Raw genomic sequence first — 22,314 nt, 5'->3', positions numbered from 1 at the left:
GCAGAATAAGATGTGGGGACAGGATAGTCAGATGATCACAGACCAGAGGGTCCAAAGCATAGTACATGGTACCCTGGTAAGCTCGTTGACACTGACACCTCAATGACAGACAGACAGACAGGGAGAGAAGCAATGAGCCTCCCTGAGGAGGTCAGTATTGACTCAGCAGAGAGGGTTTGGGACCATCTCAGGGAATCCACATAAGGCTTTCTTTTTTGGTTTTTCACTGTGTATCCCTGGCTGTCCTGGAACTCACTCTGTAGACCAGGCTGGCTGCAAACTCAGAGATCCACCTGCCTCTGCCTCCCGAGTGCTGGGATCAAAGGTGTACACCACCAAGGCCAACCCACACAAGGCTTTTTTTTTTTTTTTTTTTTTTTTTTTTTTTTTTTGGTTTTTTGAGACAGGGTTTCTCTGTGTAGCTTTGCGCCTTTCCTGGAACTCACTCTGTAGCCCAGGCTGGCCTTGAACTCACAGAGATCCGCCTGCCTCTGCCTCCCGAGTGCTGGGATTAAAGGCGTGCGCCACCACCGCCCGGCCACACAAGGCTTTCTTAATGGGATCTCTGAGATGGGATCAATAGGGATGAGCTGATTCCCTTGGTGGGGACTTCTGGTTCAGCAGTGCACCTACCACTCCCACCCTCTAGTCCTGCTAGAGTGGTTAGCAGCCTCACCTAGTCATCCACTCTACACATGGCCAGACCTTTGTAGAGCAGTCACAGGGCTGCTCCTGGAGAACTGTTGCCTTGGTTCCTGCCACCCCTTCCCACAGCAATGTCTTGGATTGGTCCTTGCCTAGGGTAGGTCACCTGACACTGAAATGCTTGCTGCCCTACAGAGCAAACGGACCAACCTGAAAAAGCCTAACTCTGAACGAACAGGACATGGGCTAAGAGTGCGCTTCAACCCTCTTGCGCTGCTTCTAGATGCTTCTCTGGAAGGAGAGTTTGATCTAGTGCAGAGGATCATCTACGAGGTGAGCCATACTCCCTGTGTGCAGCTGGGAGTTTAAGGGCTGGCTTTCACGTGCTCTGTGTCCTAGGTGGAAGACCCTAGCAAACCCAACGACGAAGGGATCACACCCCTGCACAATGCTGTCTGTGCTGGCCACCATCACATCGTCAAGTTTCTGCTGGACTTCGGTGTCAACGTGAATGCTGCTGACAGCGATGGATGGTGAGAACCCATGGGGAGTGGGAAGTGGAAGGGCTCAGAGACTCACTTTCCCCTACCTTACAAAAAGAAGTGATACAAGTTTTAAAAAAATTGAGGTAGGAAGTGGTGTCACACACCTTTAATCCCAGCACTTGGGAGGCAGTGGCAGGCGGATCTCTGAGGTCAAGGCCAGCCTAGTCTACAGAGGGAGTTCCAAGACAGGCTCCAGAGCTACACAGAGAAACCTTGTCTCGAAAAACCAAAAAAAAAAAAAAATATTTAAACTAGAAACTTGGAAGATGGATGTAACATCACACACCTTTAATCCCAGCACTTGGGAGACAGAGATAGTTGGATCTCTGAGTTCAAGGCCAGCCTGGTCTATAGAGCAAGTTCCAGGACAGCTAGGACTACACAGAGAAACTCTGCCTCAAAAACAAACAAAACAAAAAGCAAGTTGAAACTTGGGACTCCAGAGATGCAGATGCCTCAGTGGTTAAGAGCATTGGGTGCTCTTCCAAAGGACCCAGATTTGCTTCCCAGCACCTATATGACAGCTCATAATCATCTGTACTCCAGTCCCAGGAGATCAACTGAGACCCTCATCTGGCCTTTGCACGTACATGATGCACATACATATGCAGGCAGAACACCCATACACATAAAATTAACAAAATACCTAGAAACTTGCCTGGCACAAAGGTATGGTACCTTCATCAAAATTCTTGGAGTTTGTGTTACACAGGAGCTAGGTAGCCCTGGGTGATGCCAGACTATACATTTCCCCCTCTGGTTCTAGGACACCACTGCATTGTGCTGCCTCTTGCAACAGTGTCCACCTCTGCAAGCAGCTGGTGGAAAGTGGAGCTGCTATCTTTGCCTCCACCATCAGTGACATTGAGACTGCTGCAGACAAGTGTGAAGAGATGGAAGAGGGATACATCCAGTGTTCTCAGTTTCTATATGGTATGTAGGAAAGCTCCTGTGCCTCAGCTGCTTCGCCTGGCTAATCAGCATTGTGTCCTGTATGCTGGCCTAGAGTCTGGCTCAGTGAGCAGATCATGCTTAAGTGTTCATTGCCTTTACACTCACCCCAAACATCTGAAAATCTCATTTGTATCTGGGTTGTACAAACCTATAATCCTCGCACTTAGAAAGCTTTAGGAAGACCACAAGCCTCAGGCCAACCTGACCTACATAGTGAGACTGCCTTAAACAAAAGTCCCATCAGGAAGATTCCGTTCCAGTTGCTGAAGAGTAAGAATGCCTTGGAGGGATGGAGGGATGGCTCAGAGGTTAACAGCACTGGCTGCTCTTCCAGAGGTCCCGAGTTTAATTCCCAGCAACCACATGGTGGCTCTCAACCATCTGTAATGAGATCTGGTGCCCTCTTCTGGTGTGTAGGTATACATGCAGGCAGAACAGTGTATACATACTAAATAAATAAATCTTAAAAAAAAAAAAAAATGTCCTGGATTCAGGAGGACAGTGGGTACGATGGTGGCACACACCTTTAATTCCAGCACTGGGGAGGCAGAGGCAGGTGGGTCTCTAAGTTTAAGGCCAGCCTGGTCTACAAAGTGAGTTCCAGGACAACCAAGGTTACACAGAGAAACCCTGTCTTTTCCGGGGAAGAGTGGAATACCCTGGGGTCCCAGGAGTGAGAGCTGCATTTAGCCAGGCAGCGCTGGTCTACACACTTGCTGTTGGGTGCATGAGTTGAAGCAGGGTTGCTCCACTTCTGTGCCAGCTTGGAGCCATCCACACACCTCCAGCATCCTAACTAAGTTGCTGTAGCCAGTGTAAGAAATATAGGTCAACCATGTCCTCTGTTAAGCAGTTACAAGTCACTGGTTCCACATACAACTCTGTGAAGTTACTTTGTTTGGCCTAGTGGTACAAGCAATAACAGCCAAACTACCCTTGATACTGAACTCCCACGACAAAGGCAGGCAACAATGTTCTTGGGTATTAATGAAGCTGGGCAGGCCCAAAGGCCCTGGCAAACCCAGCCTATGTGAGGAAGAGGCTGCCGTCACATAGGCTCCCACTAAGAGAAGAAGGTTTCTCGGCAGTGATAGCACAGGCCTGAAAGTAGACCCTGTGTAAACTTATGCTTCCAACACGCACGGTGCAAGCCACCATGTGCAGCTGGTTGGTTGCTACTCAGTGCAGTCACAGTGCCCTACCTGATGACTGCCCAAAGTTCGTTCTTGATGTAAGTCCGGTTTTACCTTTACCTCTGTTGGCACCCTCTGCTAAAACTTCTCTCTTTTTGGTCCCAGGGGTACAAGAGAAGCTGGGAGTGATGAACAAAGGCACTGTGTATGCTTTGTGGGACTACGAGGCCCAGAACAGCGATGAGTTGTCCTTCCATGAAGGGGATGCCATCACCATCCTGAGGCGCAAAGATGAAAATGAGACTGAGTGGTGGTGGGCCCGTCTTGGGGACCGGGAGGGCTATGTGCCCAAAAACTTGCTAGGAGTAAGTAAGCACTTAGCACACTTAGACCTTAGATACTGGAAGTCAGCTGGCCTTGTGTTTGTACAAATGTCACAAAGACATACAGGGCATGGGTTCAGTTCTGCTGACATCAGGGTAGAATGAAATACTTTTTCCCAAGCCCTAGCAATCTGATCTGTGTATGGGCAAGCCCCTGAGTCCCTAGAGTCTGGCTTTCCACATGGCAGAGCATGTGGGGAGGTTAGAGTCAATCTGCTTTGCTCATGGTGAACTTTGGCAAGTACTAAGCCATGCCACTTAGTTCTCCCTGATCTGGAATTCTCTAAGAGCTGGGTGTAGTAGCTAGCACACACTGTAATCCTAGTGCTTGGTTGTTTTGTAACCCCTTCCCTCTCCTGAGCTGACAGCTGAACCCAGGGCCCAAGCAAGTGCTCTACCACTGAGCTAAATCCCCAACCTCTGTAGTCCTAGCACGTGGAAGGCTGAGGTAGGAAGGAAAAGTTAACTGCCAGCCTGGGGTAGAGATCTGATTGCTCAAAAGCCTGTAAAATGGAGCAGTGTGGGTTGTCAGCCAGGCTGCATTCATAATAGTGTCTGTCTGTCTTTTAATAGAAAGGTTGCCTCTGCTCTCGGGTGCTGTGGTAAGCACATATTCACTTGCCTTGGCATCTGGCAGGAAGGTTTGCCATGACAAGCACAGGTGCTTGCACCCGAGGAGCTTACATTGTCAGGGGCCTAGCAGACAGTAACAGGGTTTCAGGTGTGATGAAAAGAGGGACAGGATCCTCTGGGTCTCAATGAAGAGGACAGCTGAGGTTAGGACTGAGCAGGCTGCTGAGATGACAGGAGAGGAACCTAGAGGCTAATTCCTCCTCAGTCGTCTTTTTGCCCTAATTCTTGTCTGTTGCTTCCCAGTTGTATCCACGGATCAAGCCCCGGCAGCGAACACTTGCCTGAACATTCCCTTGGAGTACCACGGTCTCATTGGCTCCTGGGAACTACTGGAAAGGATTCCAGCGGCCCTGGAAAAACTGAAGTTAGGCCAGTCTCATGGTGCTCACTTTAGCAGACAGTATCCACAATGTGAATCCCAGCTTCCCAGGTGAGGCCCTTCCAGTCTGCAGTAACTGGACAGGTAGTACTTTGGCCTTCAGAAGACTGCATTTTTGCCAATTACTGTAAATCCAAATAAATATCCAGCTTCCAAAACACCCACCCCTGTTGCCAGTAAGAAGTCCTAAACTATGAACCGTGACGGTTGCCAATGAAGACAAAGCTCTGACTGACTCGGCCCAAAGGCCCCTTCTCATGTTCCATGTCTCCGACCTTCAGCAAAAGCAAGCTGCTACCAGATGGCTTTGGCTACAGCCCTGCCCTCCTTGGAACGTCTCAAAACCATCATCCTTTCTCACATTCCCACTCAAAAGAATTTTATTTCCTTTCACTACCAAAGGAGCCCATTTAGAAACTGTTCTGTTTAGTTAACCTGATGACCTCATGCTGTGGCTGGACTTACATGCCTCAGCACACAGGGTTATCTGATTCCTGCAGCTTTTAGTGTCATCTTTAGGCCCCCTGCGGCGTGAGTTCATTCTGTTCTGAATGCAGTTAGACACAGGAGGCTGGGCAGGGCCCAGGTCAGGAAAGCCACCAGGCAGCTGGAATGCAGTCACTGTGGCTGCATTCCAAGTGAGGCCAGCTCTATACTCTGGAGCTTGAACTCTGTAGACAGGCTTTTTATACACTAAGATTATTTTTCAACTAGGCCATTGAAAACTACCAGAACTGTGTTGGAAATACTTCTTCCTCATTGAAACACAAGCCCTTAGGCTTTATTTTTCATGTGAGTCTTGTGCATAACTACGTGTAAATCTGTGTGTAGGCTCTGGGAGCAGTGCTGTAGTCAGGGTGGCGCTGAGAAGTGATGCCCTGTGAGCAGCACAGCCTCTGCCATCCCACCACCACCGATGCTGTGTGACATGCACAATAAACTGCTGTCTCACACCTGGCTGTGAATCTGTGTTCTGGACGCAGGACAGCTACACAAAGTGAGGCCAGACCCTGCTGTGTACTTTCAAAATAAGTTTTAATCATACACTTTATATACAAATTACTGTACAGTCATTTTAATAAAGTGAATAAGTGAAAAGTAGAAAACAGAAAGGTGATGCCTTCCCCTTAGTGACATATAAAAGGATTGTTCATTGCCCCAAATTAGTGACAAAATAAACGGAGAGTCAAACAGGCTAAGGCATTGTAAATGGGCTACTGGGGACAGGCAGGGTCCAATGCTAAACCAGGGACCTGAGTGACCACCACCTAATTTGTTTCTGCGGGAACAGGGCCAAAAATCTCCAATAAACCTGGCATAGGTTATACTAAAACGGATTTAGTACTGTAGTGCAGCTTCTCCCAACCCTGAAAGTATCAATACACTACAATGTAAGCTCTTGAAAGCGTTAATCAACTGTGTACATATTGCACTAGATAAGCGAACACTGCTTCCAGATACTTGAATTGCATTTCCAAGCACACACAGAGCAGAGCCCTGAGTGCTCAGGCAGGGGCCAGCAGCTTGGACTTTGTAACCTGATGTGCTGAGCTCAGTTCCCTTGCAGTTACTGGTCTCGTGATTCATAGAGGAGCTTGGTAGCCTGCAGAATACCAGAAAGCATGATTGGTTCTGGGCCTGATCAGAGATGAGCCCGTGTGCCTTTTAGGGGAGTAACTAGGGGCATCCCAGTTATGTGGCAACCTTTTGGGAAATCCACACTTGTCTCTAATTCCATGAGCTCAGTCTCCCCAACCCTGCCCATGGTACCTTGTGCATGGCTGCCAGCCATGCCGCTGCCTGCCTCTTGCTGCCATTTGCATCCTCTCCAGCCATCAGCCTCAGCTGTGTTGCAGCCTCTGCCCCTGGCACTGTGTACTGCAGGAACATCCCTGTGGCTCGCGTGGTCCCTGCTGGAGGAGGGAGATGAGGTATCATAGGATCTTAATGCCCTGTGTGCTGCTCAGGAAACAGCTTCGTTGGAAACATGCAGTGGTAAATGATACTAGCTCCTGCTTCTGCAGAGACCCCATGTGCACAGAGAATGGGAAAGGAATATAAAAGACGTGATCCCCAGGACCAGGATAAACTAATGGTACCAAATCACTAAACTTTACAGAGTAAGTCCTGTTCTCCAACAGTCCAGAAGCTGCCAAGCCTTCTAGATCATGGCATTCTCCTTCCAACCTTCAGAGAGACCACATGCATGTGTGTGTGTACACACACACACAGTCTTCAGCCAGAGTAGAGCAGTGAAGTATGGAAACTACTTTAGGAATGGAATGGCCTGGCCATCAGAAGATAAGCCAAGCAGACAGTTACATCAGTCCTGACTTGGAGGCCACAGTTGAGCAGACTGTTAATGCAGGAGCAATGCCACACTACCCTGTCAAGTGCCATTCTTCCACAGCTCACAGGATCCCATGGAGAATGTTGAGGGTCAGCCTGCCAAGCCACAGCTCCATCTCTGGGCTATGACCAGCTGCTCTAAGCATAATGATTTGAATTTAAGCTGTGCCCTAGAAACAAGCAACTTGAGACGCAGATTAGTTCTGTCAGGCATGGTTACTAGTCTCATGGTGACCAGAAAAAAAAAAATTTGAGAAATGACCCACCTCTAATCAGACATTAATTCTAAATCAAAACAGCCTGGGTCCCACTGGCCGGTGGGGTGAGTTGAACATACAGACCATAGCCAGGAAGAGGCCTGACTTCCTTGCCTGCAAAAGCTCTGGCTAAGATGGCTGGGCCCACCCCAAAGGCTTTCTGAACTAAGTTCTAATTCAGAGGCCTAGAAACACACCTGAAGGCCTCAGGCTGAGCTGCCCTACCCAAGCTGTTGCAGAACTTCCTATCTGGGCTATGTCTACCATCAGCTTTTGTAAATAAAAATGTATGTAAATGTGGCCATGGTCACTGTTGGCTGTGGCTGTTTTGTGCTTTGCATGGCCATCAAAATTTTACCCCCCAATGGGGGCTATCAAGATGGTTCTGCAATTAAGAGAACTGATTGCTCTTGCAGAGAACCCAGGTTCAGTTCCCAGCACCTACACATGGTGGCACAACCATCTGTAACTCCAGTTCTAGGGGAGCCAACACATTGTTCTGCTCTCTAAAGGCACTGGAGGCATGTGCATGGTACATTCTTGACCTTAGGCTTCCTGATGGGGGCGGGGTGAGGAGGTGTTTAGTGGACTTCCAGACCCTGCCCTTGCTCCATGCGCCTCCTTGTTGTATTTCATTAGGCGGCCCCTCTTACCACTACCTTCAAGAGACAGAGATGGAGGAACTGAGAACCAGGAGTCCCTGCAGGCAAGCTATTGTGGGTGCAGTGATGAAAACCGCTGCCCACTGCATGTACCGGTTGCCCGATCAGCAAAGAACTTCCTATACACCTGGCCTCGGCCTACTGCAGGCCAGCTTGTCAGCGCTTGAGTAACTTCCCCCTGGAAAGAACTGGGCAAACTTACTTTATTCTGTCAGGACATTTTCACTTATATATTGGACCTAGTACCTCTCTTAATCAAAAGAGGTGAACCCAAGTTTCAGAATCCACCCCAAGGGACAGAAGCAAAGGGGCCAGAGGAGGAACAGATACCATAGCATGCTGGGAAGAGTGACCCAGGGAGGATGGAGGCTGACCTTCAGAGGCAGGCAGGCTCCCCAGGAGGCTGGTGTAAGTGTGAATGTCTTTTTCTACTTGAAGAAGGTAGGCAGGCAGTGCAAAGAAGAAACAACCGAGAGTCAGTCAGAAAATGGAAAGCAAGATGCGCTAGGTCAATCTGCAAGTTCAGAATGTGCGATGTGCAGTTCAGCCTGCAGGGTCGAGCTAAGACTGAAGCTCACCAAGGAGATCACTAAGGTCTTAGGTGCACAGATGCCTGCAGGGGAGGCTCTGGATCAGCCCCCACTACAGACCGTGTCTGGAGCCTCAGATACCGCATTGGGAGCCATCTACAGTAAGTAAGCGATCTCGGTGACAGGATACCATGGGCACACCAGGCCAATCTCCCCTCATTATCCCCTCCTCCCTCCTGTGGGTTCTAAAGTTACTGACTTAACACAAGCCCCGATGAAGAGCATGACAGGCCATCTTAGGACCAAGTGCAGTACCTCCTGTTGCCCATATAGGTACTAGAGACCCTCCTGCTCAGGAAAGGCATATACCTCCAGGAGTGAAGCCTTCTGTGAGAATCTGCACGGTACAGACATGTGCAATCTCAATTTCATGATGGCTGTCCCCATCCAGAATCAAGCATCTACAACAAAGAGACATCATAAGACTGAGGACGTGTAAAGCCCATGACAGTACTGCCCAGTGCCAGTGGGACTTCGCCTCTTACCTCTGATTGTTGGAAAGACGACAAACCATGGTCTCAGGCTTCTCTGAGTCCCCAAAAGTAACAAGGAAGGTAGCTCCTTGGAAGACAAAACCAAACCGGTTACACAGGACCTACTGCTTTATCTCCCTGCCCCCAGACCCATGTGCTGAGGACAGAAAAGCCTCCTTCCCCGTTACCAGATGGGAGAGGACAGGCTGACACAAATAACAGCTTTGTGTTAAGAATCCCTTCAGTTAGGCAAAAAGGCAATAATGAATTAAGGGTCTCAAAAGCTTAAAAAGACATTGATTGGGGCTGGAGATGACTCAGTGGTTAAGAGCACTGTTCTCTCAGAGAACCTAGGTTCAATTCCTAGCACACACATGGTAGCTTAGAACTGCCTGTAACTCCAGTTCCAGGGGAATGCATGAGGCAGACACATGGTACACAGACATATGTAGGAAAAACGCCCACCCACATAAAGTAGAAATAAAGGCACTGCCACACACACAAAGCTGTGAATTTTGTTACAGCCATCAAAGATGGCAAGTAGGAGAGTTCATCATCAAGGCCCAGATCATTTAACTCCAGAGCAGACTGGGCAAGACCAATTGGCAGAGCAGAGGCTGGCCCTCGCCTGTGGGGTGCACACAGGCCTGCAGCCGTGAGAGGCTGTGCTGCTTGGCAGAGCAGAGGCAGGCAGGCCGCACCCCAAAAGCACTCCCTTTTCTTCTCCCTTGTGCTCCTTGGATGGGCTTCAGAACCAGCACCTGCACCTGTTACAGCTTGTCTCCAGGCCTCTGAGAGCCAAGCCACAGACTCGACTACCAGTGACAGCCTTCCATCTGGGGAAGGTGCTGCGCCATGCGCCCTGTCCATCTGGTGGCAGTGCCCAGTGAGTCAGACTGACCTCTCAGAACATTTCCATCTCGGAAGTCCATCTCTAAGTCCAAAAGAAAGTAGGGTCAAGGGCAAGACACACCATCTTGAAGCAGGCCACATTTTAAGCATGGCGAGTGGACATGCTGTCACTTACCACTTAGGAGCACCTTGAGCTGCTTGTCATAAAACTCGGCCTCGCGGTGAGACACCAGGGCACATTCGGCACACTGGCGCACTGGGTCCACGAAGCACATGCGCCGGAGCGGCACCTTCTGGCTGCAGCACCTGTCGCAGAAGCATTTCCCACAGCGGCGGCAGTGGTGCTGGTGAGGGTGAAGGTTAGGCAGTGAGTAGAGTCGACACAGACGCACCAGGCCCACTCCGCTAGCCAGTGCTGTCAGGACCCTGAATGCATCTGTGGCTGTGTGTGTCACTTCCACACAAACCAAGCTGGACACAACAGAGCTCTGCCTCACTTGGGAAAAGTGAACCGAAAGAGCCACCCGCCGTGTGTGTGTGTGTGTGTGTGTGTGTGTGTGTCTGTCTGTCTGTCTGTCTGTCTGTCTAGTGTTTGAACCCAGGGCCTTGTACATTCTAGGTAAGCCATTGAATCACTCAGCTACAACCCAAGCCCTTAACTCCTTCAACTTCTTGCTACCCACTACATACATGCTGTCTCTGAGCCTCCTTGGGAGCTCAGTCCTGCCTGTTGGGGAGCTACATCAGTAACTGAAAGAGACTATCAAAATGCCCTGGAAGATCCAGCTCCTCTGAGGAATTGGGATACACAGACACACACACACACCCACAGTCTCCGCTTACCTTTCTGGTGATAAAGTCAAATTTGGCATCACACTGCATACATCTTGGACACTAGGAGAGAACATAACAGTATTATAATCCGCCGGGCGGTGGTGGCACACGCCTTTAATCCCAGCACTCGGGAAGCAGAGCCAGGCGAATCTCTGTGAGTTCGAGGCCAGCCTGGTCTATTGAGATCCAGGAAAGGCGCAAAGCTACACAGTGAAACCCTGTCTCAAAAAACCAAAAAACAGTATTACACCAGATCTGTCACTTGGCTAATTGCTGAGGTAGAGCCAAGAGGTGTCAGGAAAGGCTGCAAAGAAAGCCAACTTTCTGCCAGTATAAGCAGCCTGCAGAGGCAGACTATGGAACAGCAAGGCAGGACAGCCTGAGTTCAGTGTCCAGCTTAGAAGCCAGACAAGACTGGTCAGGCCACAGCCCAAGGCTCCAGGTTAGGAGAGCAGCTTTAAGGTTGCAGGCTCCCTAGCTGGGGCCTGGCCTGAATGTCCGATAGCCACTATTTTGTGGAGTGCAAAAGCATACAGTTTGACTTTTTTGCAGCAGAGTTCAGATTCAGAAGGGCTTTGTTCTTTCAGAGTCTGTATGCAGGGGCAGCTCTAGCTGCCTCATCCTGTTACAGGAGCCAAAGATCAGTGCTGTAAAATGAACATGACACTCCACAGCAGTAAATGACCTACCCTAGGGAAAGGATTTGTCAAGCCTGCTTTACAGACAAAGGAAAGTATGGGGAATCTTCTTGAGAAGTAGGGCTCTAGATAGCTGAGATCTAAAGCTGTCTCTGAATGCATACCTGACTAGGGCCTGTGAGAAAGAAGCTAGAGCAGAACACAGGACTGAAATGTCCTCAAGAGGCTTATACACAGGAGAGAAGCAAAAGGCTCTGAGACTGGACTGTTGGGCAGATGGTCTCCTGTGCACATGGAATTTGCAGAACAGTATAGACTAGGATGGCATGAGAGATGTGGGGATAGGGTGGTGGTTGCACAGTCCCCCTCAACAGTGAGGAGAGCTGAGTCCACTCTCATGGTGTTTGCCTTCCTCTGCTGCAGAAGCAGAACAGGGTACGGCACCGGGTCTGCATCATGCTTGAAGTTTCTTCACCCCAGAATCCAATTACACTGTATGAATCCTCTTCAGAGGGGCTGTTTTCATAGCAAGACCCACAACAAGAAGTATCCTCTCCAGATGACCCAGTGCCATCAAACCCAGGGGACACATACTGGTTGTGTCTTCAGATACTCAGGTCCTCAATTCTGTGGCCACCAGCTGGTTACTCCAAGGGTCACCACGACTTTAAGAAGTACATTCTCCCCACAAACTCATACATCTGCCAGAGCTGCTCACCCCATACTAGAAGGTTGGATCGTACAGCAGGCAAGGACCACTGCCTTTCTGAACTGTGAAACAAGTTATGCTAACTGTACACATGGAGCTCACAAGCCCAGGACACAGGGTGAGCAAGTCAGGAAGGCTGGTGGTGCTGAGGAAAGGCCTGCACCCATCACACGTAACAACAGAGATGACCTGATCCTGTACCCAGGACAGGATCCCAACCAGGAGAGAACACCAGAAGGATGCACAGCAGGAAAACCCAGGCCCAGCCAAGCCTGCACTGCAAACTGTCAGTATTTAAAACACTCATGTTGGGGGCTGGAGAGATGGCTCAGCAGTCAAGAGCACCAGCTGTTCTTCCAGAGGACCTGAGTTCAGTTCCCAGCGCTCACATCAGGCAGCTCACAACTGCCTATAATTCCAGCTCCCTCTTCTGGCCTGTGGACACCTGCACTTGCGTGCACATAATTAAAACTAAAAAGGTTTTTAAAGACTAATGTTTATCAAAACCTGACATACATGTATAGGGCTATCTGCCCAGGTGCCCATGGGATTGAGGCTGGCTAGTCTCCACTGCTGGAGTGAGTACCCAGCAGCCCTAGGACTCCTACTGAAGAGGCTGCAGGCACCTTGGAAGAACCAGCTGAGGGCTAGAGCCCTGAGGAATGGTCACAGCATTTCTTCCCAAGGATCCCAGGTGAGAATGCTGTCTCATGAGCCTCCCACTCATGGACAACCACTGTTCAGCCCACCGGAAGTCACTGACTCCAGCTGCGTCTGTAGTACCCAGCGGGTATAACACCATGTTCAGTGTACGGGTGATTTCCTGGCACAAAGTGTCTATCAGATGGCCAACTCCAAAGGCACACAACTCCCACGTCAGAGAAGGTTCTGCCTGAACTACTAGCCTCCCGCATGCTCTAGAGGGAGGGGAAGTATGAGATGATATCACTGACCGCTTCCCTCAATGTCCCCACTCACACCCAGGGGAGGGTGCTTAAACCTGACTCTGGAGGAGTAATTCCAGCTATAAATATTCTGCTAATCCATGGAAGGAGACTTTTTCCATGAAAATGAAGTCACTGACGTGATGAGTTATGATAGACTTGTCCTAAGTCCCATGTACCAAGACATCCACAGTCCTGGAACACAAAGCCTCCCCCAGCCTCAGGAGGTGCTAGTGACGCTGGGCCATGGCCCCTTTGTGTACAACGTGATGTGTGAAGTGATGAGCAGAGATGCCAAAATTCCCACACCAGGGAGCATCAGCCATGGTGACAGGTAGTGACCTGAAAACAAGGGAACAGTACAAGCTTCCTGTGAGATGGGAACTAAGAACTGCTGAATGTTGAGTACCCACAGGTAGGGAGTGAGAGAAGATTCCCAGTGCGGAGAACTTCCTTTCCCTTCCAGTAAGAAGGAAAACAGAGAAGACCAAAATGACTTGAAATATCGAAAAAGAGATGGGATTAGAAATAGCATTAATGGGCTGGCAGTGCTGGTACACACCTTTAATCCCAGCACTTGGGAGGCAGAGACAGGCGGATCTGAGTTTGAGGCCAGCCTGGTCTACAGAGTAAGTTCCAGGACAGCCAGGGCTACACAGAGAAACCCTGTCTTGAGAGAGAAAAAAGGGAGGGTGGGAGGGAGGGAGAGAGAGAGAGAAAAGGAAGGGAGAGAGGGAGGGAAGGAGGGGGGGAGAAATGGCCATAATGGGCCAGGTAGTGGTAGTGAATCCTAGCATTCAGAAGATAGAGGCAGGCAGATCTCTGTGAGTTCAAGGACAGCCAGGGCTACATATTGAGACCCTGTCTCAAAAAAAATAAAAAAATAAAAATGAATGAATGAATGAATGAATGGGCATATTATGGGCTTGGAGAGATGGCTCACTGGTCTGCTGTTCCTAAAAGATCTTTTTTTAGAAAATTCTAGAAAAAAAAAAGAAAGACTGAGTGGGCCATATTTTGACTAAGACTTTTTAATCTAATGGTCATTCCCGATCTCATCACTGACAGAGGGCTGTGCAGCCTGACAAAGCTTGGCATGGGGGCAGGACAGCTACTCATGAGTCCCTGGCTCTGCTGGCGAGCACACTGTGTGGTCATTCAGAGGCTTTCTGTCATGCAACATGACAAGAGAGAAGGAACATGGGATCCACATTGTGGGGGACCTGCCCCCACCTTCTTTTCTCCAGGGTACTCTTGAGGAGTGAGGGATAAGAGATTTAGATAGAAATATAGGAGAGAGACAGAAACACAGGATAGCCTCGGGAGGGCCTGGATCCCTATCCACCAGCCCCTTCTGTCTCTTCTAAAGGGCTTTTTAAAGGAATGCCAAAGGGTGGAGCAAAAGACCTCTCCTTAGCACAGCGAAGGACAGACCCTTCCAACAGCTGGTAAGCATGCACATGGTCCATCCATCCATCCCCTTATGCAGCCCTGCTAGGTAAAGCAAGCTCAAATCTCACTAGGAAACCTCTGTGGGCTCCCGCACAACCTGGCCACTAAGTACCTTCTGCAGCACAGGCCATCGGGTCTGAATGTAGCTGGGACCACACAGAACAGAACCTGACACCTGAGAATCCCAGGTCCTTGCCACCTACACGTGTGCAGGCGGCTCTTCACTGTTCTCCCTGCTACATCAGCTAGGTGATGTTTGGAGGATTCCTCCTCGCCCCACTGAGAGCCTGACCTAGTCCAGCTCTTGGCCTTGTCACAGGCAGATTCTGGAAGATGCCCACACAGAGAAATGGCACAGCACATGGGACCATCACCTAAGAGCCTGCAGCTCTTCCCTTGAACTTGGACCTACAGATCACATGCCCAGCACTAGGATGGTGCACGTGTGTTCCACAAAACACGCAGATGAAAGGCCGCTTGGAAGAAATTCCTATCTGATGAGGCGGCTGGCTTCACGACAGAGGCCAACACCAAGCCTCTGCAGGTGCCTCTGAGGAATCCTTGGGGCCATGCTCAATATCCTTTCACTGAGGGAGAACAGAGACCCTTTGGGGCATCACTGCAGCAAGGACAGAGATACCAAGATTGAGGTTCCTCGAGCCCTAGTGAGCGCCACGACCACTCACTGTGCCACAGAGAGCTTCTACGTTCCTGAGATCTCTAGCATTCTGTTTCCTAGCTGTTCTTATGCTGGTTTCTGGTCTTAGAGGCCATGCCTGGCCCATCCCAGCCTCTGGAGCTGTCCAAAGGCCAGTCAACGGCTGTCACAGGCCTTTGCCCTCGGATTCTTGTCTGTTCATGAGCACTCCACACTTGGGACAGCATCAAGTCCCTGCTACAATGTGGTGTCTTCCTTGACTTGAATGTCGGCTACAAGAACTACACAGTGGTCACAGTGCGATTATACAAGGAAGTCACAGTACTAGCAGTTCTGTGAGAGAAGCTGTATTTTTATAGTCCCTAGGTCACCCTGGCCTCAGGTACCCTGGGGCAACTTGCAGCCATGACAGGAGAGCTTTGGCTGGGAACCCAACACACATGACCATCAGAGAACAGCTTACATGGCATGGTAGAATGCTGTGATCAGATCAGCTGAAGGGGGGGTATGGGTGTGGGTGTATGCACATGCACTCCCATGTGGAAACTAGAGGTCAACCTCAAGTGTTTTTGGAGGTAGGGTCTCTCAGTGGACTACAGTTTGCCAAGCAGGCTAGGCTAGCTGGTCAGTGAATCCCAGGAATGTGCCGATCTACTCTGCCATACCCAGCCCCCTCTCCGCCCCCACACACTGTAGTGGATATTCAGGACCCAGTGTGACACATCTGTTGCTGAGTGAACAAGCCCTGGCCTGAGCGGCGATGTCAGGCACCGCGCGGCCCTCTCCCTGTCAGACCTGCCAGCTCTTCGGAGCTGGTCCTCCTGCTATGGCTGCCTGCACCATCCCTGATGCCTGCGGCCCCGTGAGTACTGGATCCTCCCTGAGGTACCAGACCACCTGTAGCTCCTTCTAGAATCCCAGTTCCTCCTACCTCACGGTCCCATTTGTCTCTAGATGGTTTTGGTCCTAGGATCCAAGGGACACCTTAGGTCTCTCTGTCACCCTCTTAATGCAGAGATCTCTTTCCTGTCTTAGGCCTCTTCCTGGAGTTTAGAAAGGTTGAAAGGGCCCTTTGGTTTTCATTCTCCACCATCATTATTTTTTTCCTTTAAAAAGTGGAGGTGGGGCTGGAGAGGTGGCTCAGTGGTTAAGAGCACTGGCTGCTCTTCCAGAGGACCTGAGTTCAGTTTCCAGCACCCACATGGTGGCTCACAACCGGCTATAATGAGATCTGGTGCCCTCTTCTGGCGTGTAGGCGTACATGCAGGCAGAACACTGTATACATAATAAATCTTTAAAAAAAAGTGGAGGTGGGAAAAAAGCTGGAGGTGGAAATTTAAAAAACAAAAAACAAAACAAAAAAAGGTAGAGAAATGTAAGAGCAAGAAATAACAATGGCTGGTGACTCACTCCAAGGGCAGTACCTCATTGTCCAGACTGGTCACCTATACACAGGGGCTCCCGAGTCTCCTCCCATCCTGAGGTAGCTGCACATATAACCTGGGTTTCCCCACTTTCCTCCTCAAAGCCACACTGTCTTCACCCCCAGCCACTGTCACAGGTACTCCCTCTGCTCATGGCTTCCCTCCCCAGCCCCTCACACTCCCAGGCTTAGTTCAAGTCTACAATCCCATGCTGAGGCAGGAGGATCATTCCAAGTCCGAGGTTACTCACAGCTACATAGTAAGTTTGGGAACAGCTTGAGATATATAGTAAGACTGTCTCAAAATAACAAAAACATAATCAGTGTGCTTATTCAGAAAATGGACTGATTTTTAAACAATTTTCCTGTTGATTTCGTTAATAAAAGAAATTTCAAATTATCAGCCCAGCAATTTAACATGAAAAGAAAACAAAGAACTACGAGTGGATAAAGCTACGAAAGGTTAAAGTCCTGCCACAGAATCAGCCCTGAGCCGGCGGGGGGGGGGGGGGGGGCCCTGCCCGGGGAGCAAGGATGCAGGTGCGGACCAGCTGCTGCAGCTCCTCCCTTGTCTGGGCCTGCACATGACACGGCTACTTCAGCAGACGAGGATACACTACCCACGCCCCGAAACCTACTGCCTCACTTACGCGACTCAGCTGTCGGCAGCAGGTGTCACTCCACACCCCGTGTCAGACCTCTGTTACGGGGCACGGACCCCAGAACTGAGACCAGAGGAGCAGACTACAGCCAGCAGCTTAGGGACCCTGCATGCATGGCCCAGGAACAGAGGAGACTGAGGGCAGAGAGAGAATCGGCTTGAGCAGTGGCCCCATGAGACCCACCTGCTGTCTGAGCCTACTACTCATGGCCTGGGCGGGGCAGGCTGCAGGGCTCCCTGTGCCCCACAGTGCCTTGTGCTTCCACCTTCCAGAGATGGGGAAGAGGCTGGTCAGTCAGGAGACAGAGGGAAGGACAAAGAGACAGGACAGTAAGAGTGAGCCCACCCAGAAAATCTCCACCTATGCCCCCTTCCCAGCACCAGTCCCCAGAGCACCTGCTGATTCAATGGTGGTGTATTCAAGTCTGACCCAGTGGCACCCGCTCAGAAGGTCTTCCAGCTAAGTGAGACAGCCTTGAGAAACAAAAAACGAGAGGGACCCAGGGCAAAACCAGAGCTAGGTCAGGAGTACTCAGAAGGTGGAGTCCCACCTCCCCTCCACAGTCCACACTTCAGGGGCCAACATTCCAGCTCTTGGGACTAGCCTCCTACCCACAGGGACATCTGACAGCAGATAGCACAAGGTGAATGTAGTCTCAAAATAACACTGTAAGCTTAAGTGGGTGTTTACAAAAAGAACAAGGTTTAAGGACTAGAGGGATAGCTCAGATGTTAAGAGCACTTGTTGCTATTGCAGAGAACCTGGGTTCGATTTTCAGCTCCCACATGATGAACCGTTTGTAACTCCAGTTCCAGGGGATCCAATGACCCCCTTCTGACCTCTGTGGGCACCAGGCACACACATGGTGCACATACACACACACAGGCAAACATTCAGACACATAAAAACCAGCATTTAAGACAAACATCTACCTCCCTTTGAGGAAGGAGCGATGAGACAACCCTGACCCCACTGTCCTTAATCCACCATTGTGTAAAAACTGCCCGCCCATGGGCCAGTGCATCAGGCTCTGGATCACAAGATCACTTAACTTAGGGGGGCCTCAGGGTGGCTGGCATCTGCAGCTGCTTAGGAGACGAAGCAGAAGAATCACAAATTCAAGGCAAGCTCAAACCACTGAAACCAGAAGACCAGCCCAGACAACTTTGTAAGCTTTTGTCTCAAAAAATAAATAAAATAAAATAAAATAAGAATAAAAACCAATAAGAAAGAGGGCCTAGCAAGATGGCTTCAAAGATAAAGTGCTGCTGTCAGGCTTGGGCTCAACCCCAGATTCCACGGCAACAGGAACGAACTGACCCTCAAAAGTTATCCTCTGACTTCTACATGTGCAGGGTAATACATGCATGCCTGCAGGCACATGTACACACACATACACCACATGCATGCCTGCAGGCACATGTACACACATACACCACATGCATGCCTGCAGGCACATGTACACACACATACACCATATACACTTATACACAATGATAAATTAAAGTTAAAAAAGGGAGTGCTGGGAGATGGCTCAGCTGGTGAAGTACTGGCCACACAAGCTTGAAGATCTGAGTTCAGACCCCCCCCCCCAACACACCCCAGAAAAGCTGAGCACAGCCACGTGCACCTAATAATCCCAGCACTGGGCAGGTGGAAAAAAGCAGATCCCTGGAGTTCACTGGGCAGCCAGTCCAGCCAATAGGTGAGCTCCAGATTCAGTGAGAGACTGTGTCTGAAAAGTATAAGATAGTGAATGACTGAAGGAACAACCTGAAGCCTGGCCTCTGCTCACATATGTGCACACCCACACGAACGCACCCACACCCACACCCACACCCACACACATACACACACACCAACGCCAAAGACTATTAATCAATGGGAAGCCAATGAGTTGTTTAAACAAAATAAATAAATAAATAAACAGTTCAGGCCGGGCGGCGGTGGCGCACGCCTTTAATCCCAGCACTCAGGAGGCAGAGGCAGGTGGATCTTTGTGAGTTCGAGGCCAGCCTGGTCTACAGAGCAAGATCCAGGAAAGGCACAAAACTACACCGAGAAACCCTGTCTCAAAAAACAAAAACAGTTCAGGAGCTGTGGAAATAGCTCAGCACTCAAGAGCACTTGCTGCTCTTGCAGAAAACCTGAGTTCAGTACCTAGAACTTACAGGGTGGCTCAAAACCAAGTTCTAGGGACCCAATCCCCTCTGCAAGCACCAAGCCTGCATGTGGTGCACAGACAAGAAAACAAAGAGCAGACATACACATATAAGCATGAGACAAGGAAGAAATGAAACTGTCAGCTGGCTGCCCCAGAGTGCGGTTCCATCTCAGGGACTGCTATCGGGTTTTCTAGTTTACAGAGCTGTCCAACAACTCAAAGACGATGAATGGAGAAGCTAACTACAGCCTGGAAGCAGAGCAGGAACTTTCTCGTTTACACCAACCTCAGCCACGGGACTGAAGCCTCTGGCCAGCCCTGCCACAGGGCTGCTGGTCACAGAGCTAGAACGCACAGGGAGGCTCTTGAAGAGCACAAGGTGAGCTTTACACTGTGATCCTTGTACAACAACTGTGAGATCCCACCCTTCCCCCAGGGCCAGCCAAGATCACAGGCACAGGCCCCTTGGGTTCCGCGCCAGGCCAGGTTTGGCAGGCACTCCAGATCACCATTCTTTGCCCCATAAGGCTGAATTGGGTTCGAGTGCCAAGCACAGCGCAGGCCTGATTCCTGACTGGACTGTGGAGTAACCACTCTCCTCCATCAGGCCCTGAGCAAGCCCTCCCCACCCTACCTTCTGTGGGAGCCCGCCACCTACGCTTGTCTGTGCCCTCTCTTCCGGCCTTGGTCACTCCTACAAAGCAAAGCCCTTTCTGCCTGACCTGGGACACAGAGCCCATGCCCTCCTCCTCCTCGGTACAGTTACCTGTCACAGAACCTCCCCTCCCATCTTGGCACGGACATGGCATTTCTGCCAGTCCAGATTTATATAAAGATTGCATCAGGTAAGAACACCTAACTTAAAGGCTTCTTGGAGAGCAACAGGGAAAATCTTGAGAAAGCTAGTGTAGAGCCAGTGAGAACACTTTCCCAAGAGCCTCAGTTTCTCCTGTTCCCCACAAGCATGGCTTCCCACCCCAGCTGGACTCACACACACACACACACACACACACACACACACACACACACACACGTGCCCCCTATTTCAATCTGTGCTTTATTGGGCTCTCCTGCAAACAGTTATGCCTGCCCAGTTCTGGGCGTTAACACTGAAACTCACAACAAGCGCTTTTACCCACTAAGCCGCCTCCCCAGCAACTGCTCTTTGTTGTTTTGAAACAGTTATGTAGCCCAGGCTGGTCATAAACTCCCTATTATCCTGTCTCAGTCTTCCAAGGGCTGGAGTTACAGAGTTACAGGCTGTGTCCCAATCTTACCCAACTCCCCCTTATTTTTGGCGTTTTAAGACAGGGTCTCACTGTGTAGCCCTGGCTGGCCTGAACTCACTACATAGTCCATGCTGGCCCTGAACTCAGACGTCTACCTAAATCATGCCTTAACCTTACCCATTACACAGTTCAGGGGTTTAGGAGCACTCGGTGTTGTGCTCAATTACCTTTACAGACATCAAAGAACAGAACAATCTGTGTGCACAGACACTTAAGCGCAAAAGTAAATACAGAATTGAAATGGCACAACCAGGGAGGGCAGGGACCGCTCAGTGACATGCCCAGCATACCCAGGAATGGTCTGGGCCCCCAGAAGTGACTACTGACACGAACCTTCTCTTTAGGAACTCTCAAGTAATTTCAGAGTTGGGAAGGGGAGTGGCGAGGGCAGGCAGCTGCAGCTTCTGATCGCACAGGTGGGTTCTCCAGCCCCTGTGCTCACTGTTCTAAGAACGCTGGCCCTAGCTCTAGGAAGCTGCGGGCCTTGCCTAATTATGGATGAGATCCCGAGGGGAGAGGAGAGGAGCAGCTGATTAAGAGTTCTGAACACAGATTCCAACTTAAGAAAATTGGGAGGAGGCCAGGTGTGGTGGAGCGCAGCTTTAATCCCACCACGCAGGGGGCTGAGGAAGACCACAGTGAGTTCGAGGCCAACATAGCAACAGGTAGTGCATGCCTAGCACCAGGCAGAGGCAGGCATATCTATTTGAGTTCTAGGCCAGACTGTGTATGTAGTGTGTTCCAGAACAGCCAGGGCTATACAGTGAAGACCCACTTTAAGGGGGGGGGGGGGGGGGGGGGAATGAATGAATTTACATGGGCTACTGAGATGGCTCACTAAGTAAAGGCACGTGCTGCCACACCTGAGACCTGAGTTCCACCCGCCGGACCCACATAGTGGAAGAAGAAAACTATCTTCCCCAAGTGGTCCTCTGAATCTACATGCGCGCGCTGTGGATTGGGGGCAAAGGCGCATACACATACGAATAAATCCACGTAAAAAGTTTTAGGTATACAAAAATCACCAGTACTTAACGCAGATGCCTTCTAATTTACTCTGAAATAAACTCGCATGGAATGCATGAAGTGCTCCCATTTTCTCCCAAGTGGCCAAGCTCTGCAGAGTTCAGAACTCCGAAGACTGCAAACTCCTGGCATCGCACCTCCAGTAGGCAGGAGGGGCCGACTCCCTCACCCTCGCCCCCACCGACCCACTCCAGCCCCGTACTCGCAAGCAGCCCCCGGCTCTGCACCGCGCAGCCAATGACCGCCAGGGAATAGACACCGCCCCCACGGCACCGAGACTCCCCGACGGGAGCCGAGGCCGAGCGCCCCGAGGGCGGAGGCGGGAGACGCCCAGGCTCCGGCTGGGGACGCAGGGGCTAGGACTCACCTCCTTGTCCGGGACCCACTGCGGCTCCTCCAAGCCGAACGGGCTTCCGAAGGCGCGGTGCTCTGGCACCATGCGCAGGCCGCTGGGCGAGCGCACAAGCTTCTTGGCGTCGCAACGCGCGGCCACCCCCGAGGACATGTCTCCGCCTGAGCCCCTCACACCACCGCCCGCGCTGAGCCCACACAGGGCGCCTCTCCGCCCCGCCCCGCCCTCCGACACCATGACAGTGCCGGAGCCCAATCCGCAACCGCAGCTCGGAACACGAGCCAATCGGAGAGTAGTATCCGCCCCAG

The 22,314-nt window shown here is 50.7% G+C and overlaps 2 protein-coding genes across 10 annotated transcripts in view; one reads left to right on the top strand and one right to left on the bottom strand.

Moving 5' to 3' along the window:
* Ppp1r13b (protein phosphatase 1 regulatory subunit 13B) overlaps window positions 1-5,778 on the top strand; it is an 85,924-nt gene extending 80,146 nt beyond the window's left edge. For both annotated transcript variants that reach the window (XM_059279888.1, XM_059279887.1), the window contains exons 13-17: window positions 841-978; window positions 1,045-1,178; window positions 1,957-2,123; window positions 3,443-3,642; window positions 4,537-5,778. In XM_059279888.1, the coding sequence (XP_059135871.1) occupies window positions 841-978; window positions 1,045-1,178; window positions 1,957-2,123; window positions 3,443-3,642; window positions 4,537-4,578 (681 nt within the window). In that variant the 3' untranslated portion in view covers window positions 4,579-5,778. The remainder of the gene's footprint in view (window positions 1-840; window positions 979-1,044; window positions 1,179-1,956; window positions 2,124-3,442; window positions 3,643-4,536) is intronic.
* On the bottom strand, window positions 5,691-22,230 carry Zfyve21 (zinc finger FYVE-type containing 21). Of its 8 annotated transcripts, none has more exons than XM_059279889.1 (8): window positions 22,022-22,230; window positions 10,699-10,749; window positions 10,031-10,199; window positions 9,016-9,091; window positions 8,840-8,931; window positions 8,315-8,371; window positions 6,443-6,585; window positions 5,691-6,275 (listed from the first exon to the last, which is right to left on the bottom strand). In XM_059279889.1, the coding sequence occupies exons 1-8, from the start codon at window positions 22,157-22,159 to the stop codon at window positions 6,240-6,242; spliced, it is 762 nt and encodes a 253-aa protein (XP_059135872.1). In that variant the 5' UTR covers window positions 22,160-22,230; the 3' UTR covers window positions 5,691-6,239. The 8 variants fall into 8 exon arrangements, with proteins under 8 accessions (XP_059135872.1, XP_059135874.1, XP_059135873.1 ...); XM_059279891.1 differs by having other exon boundaries at window positions 6,443-6,582; XM_059279890.1 differs by having other exon boundaries at window positions 8,315-8,368.
* Between the last annotated feature and the right edge of the window lie 84 nt (window positions 22,231-22,314).

Source organism: Peromyscus eremicus, chromosome 14 (assembly GCF_949786415.1).
Source record: "Peromyscus eremicus chromosome 14, PerEre_H2_v1, whole genome shotgun sequence".
Taxonomy (NCBI): domain Eukaryota; kingdom Metazoa; phylum Chordata; class Mammalia; order Rodentia; family Cricetidae; genus Peromyscus; species Peromyscus eremicus.
The sequence above is the reverse complement of the archived record's forward strand: the minus strand, read 5'-3'. Positions and strand labels throughout refer to the sequence as shown.

Bases quoted from the DNA above. Each gene is read 5' to 3' on its own strand.
- Zfyve21 (XM_059279889.1), bottom strand. From the start codon at position 22,159: ATGTCCTCGGGGGTGGCCGCGCGTTGCGACGCCAAGAAGCTTGTGCGC. The intron at 10,750-22,021 runs GTGAGTCCTAGC...GTTCTCTCCTAG, and splicing joins AGTGGGTCCCGGACAAGGAG to TGTCCAAGATGTATGCAGTG. The intron at 6,586-8,314 runs GTCAGCCTCCAT...TCCCTCCTCCAG, and splicing joins GAGCCTGCCTGCCTCTGAAG to CAGGGACCACGCGAGCCACA.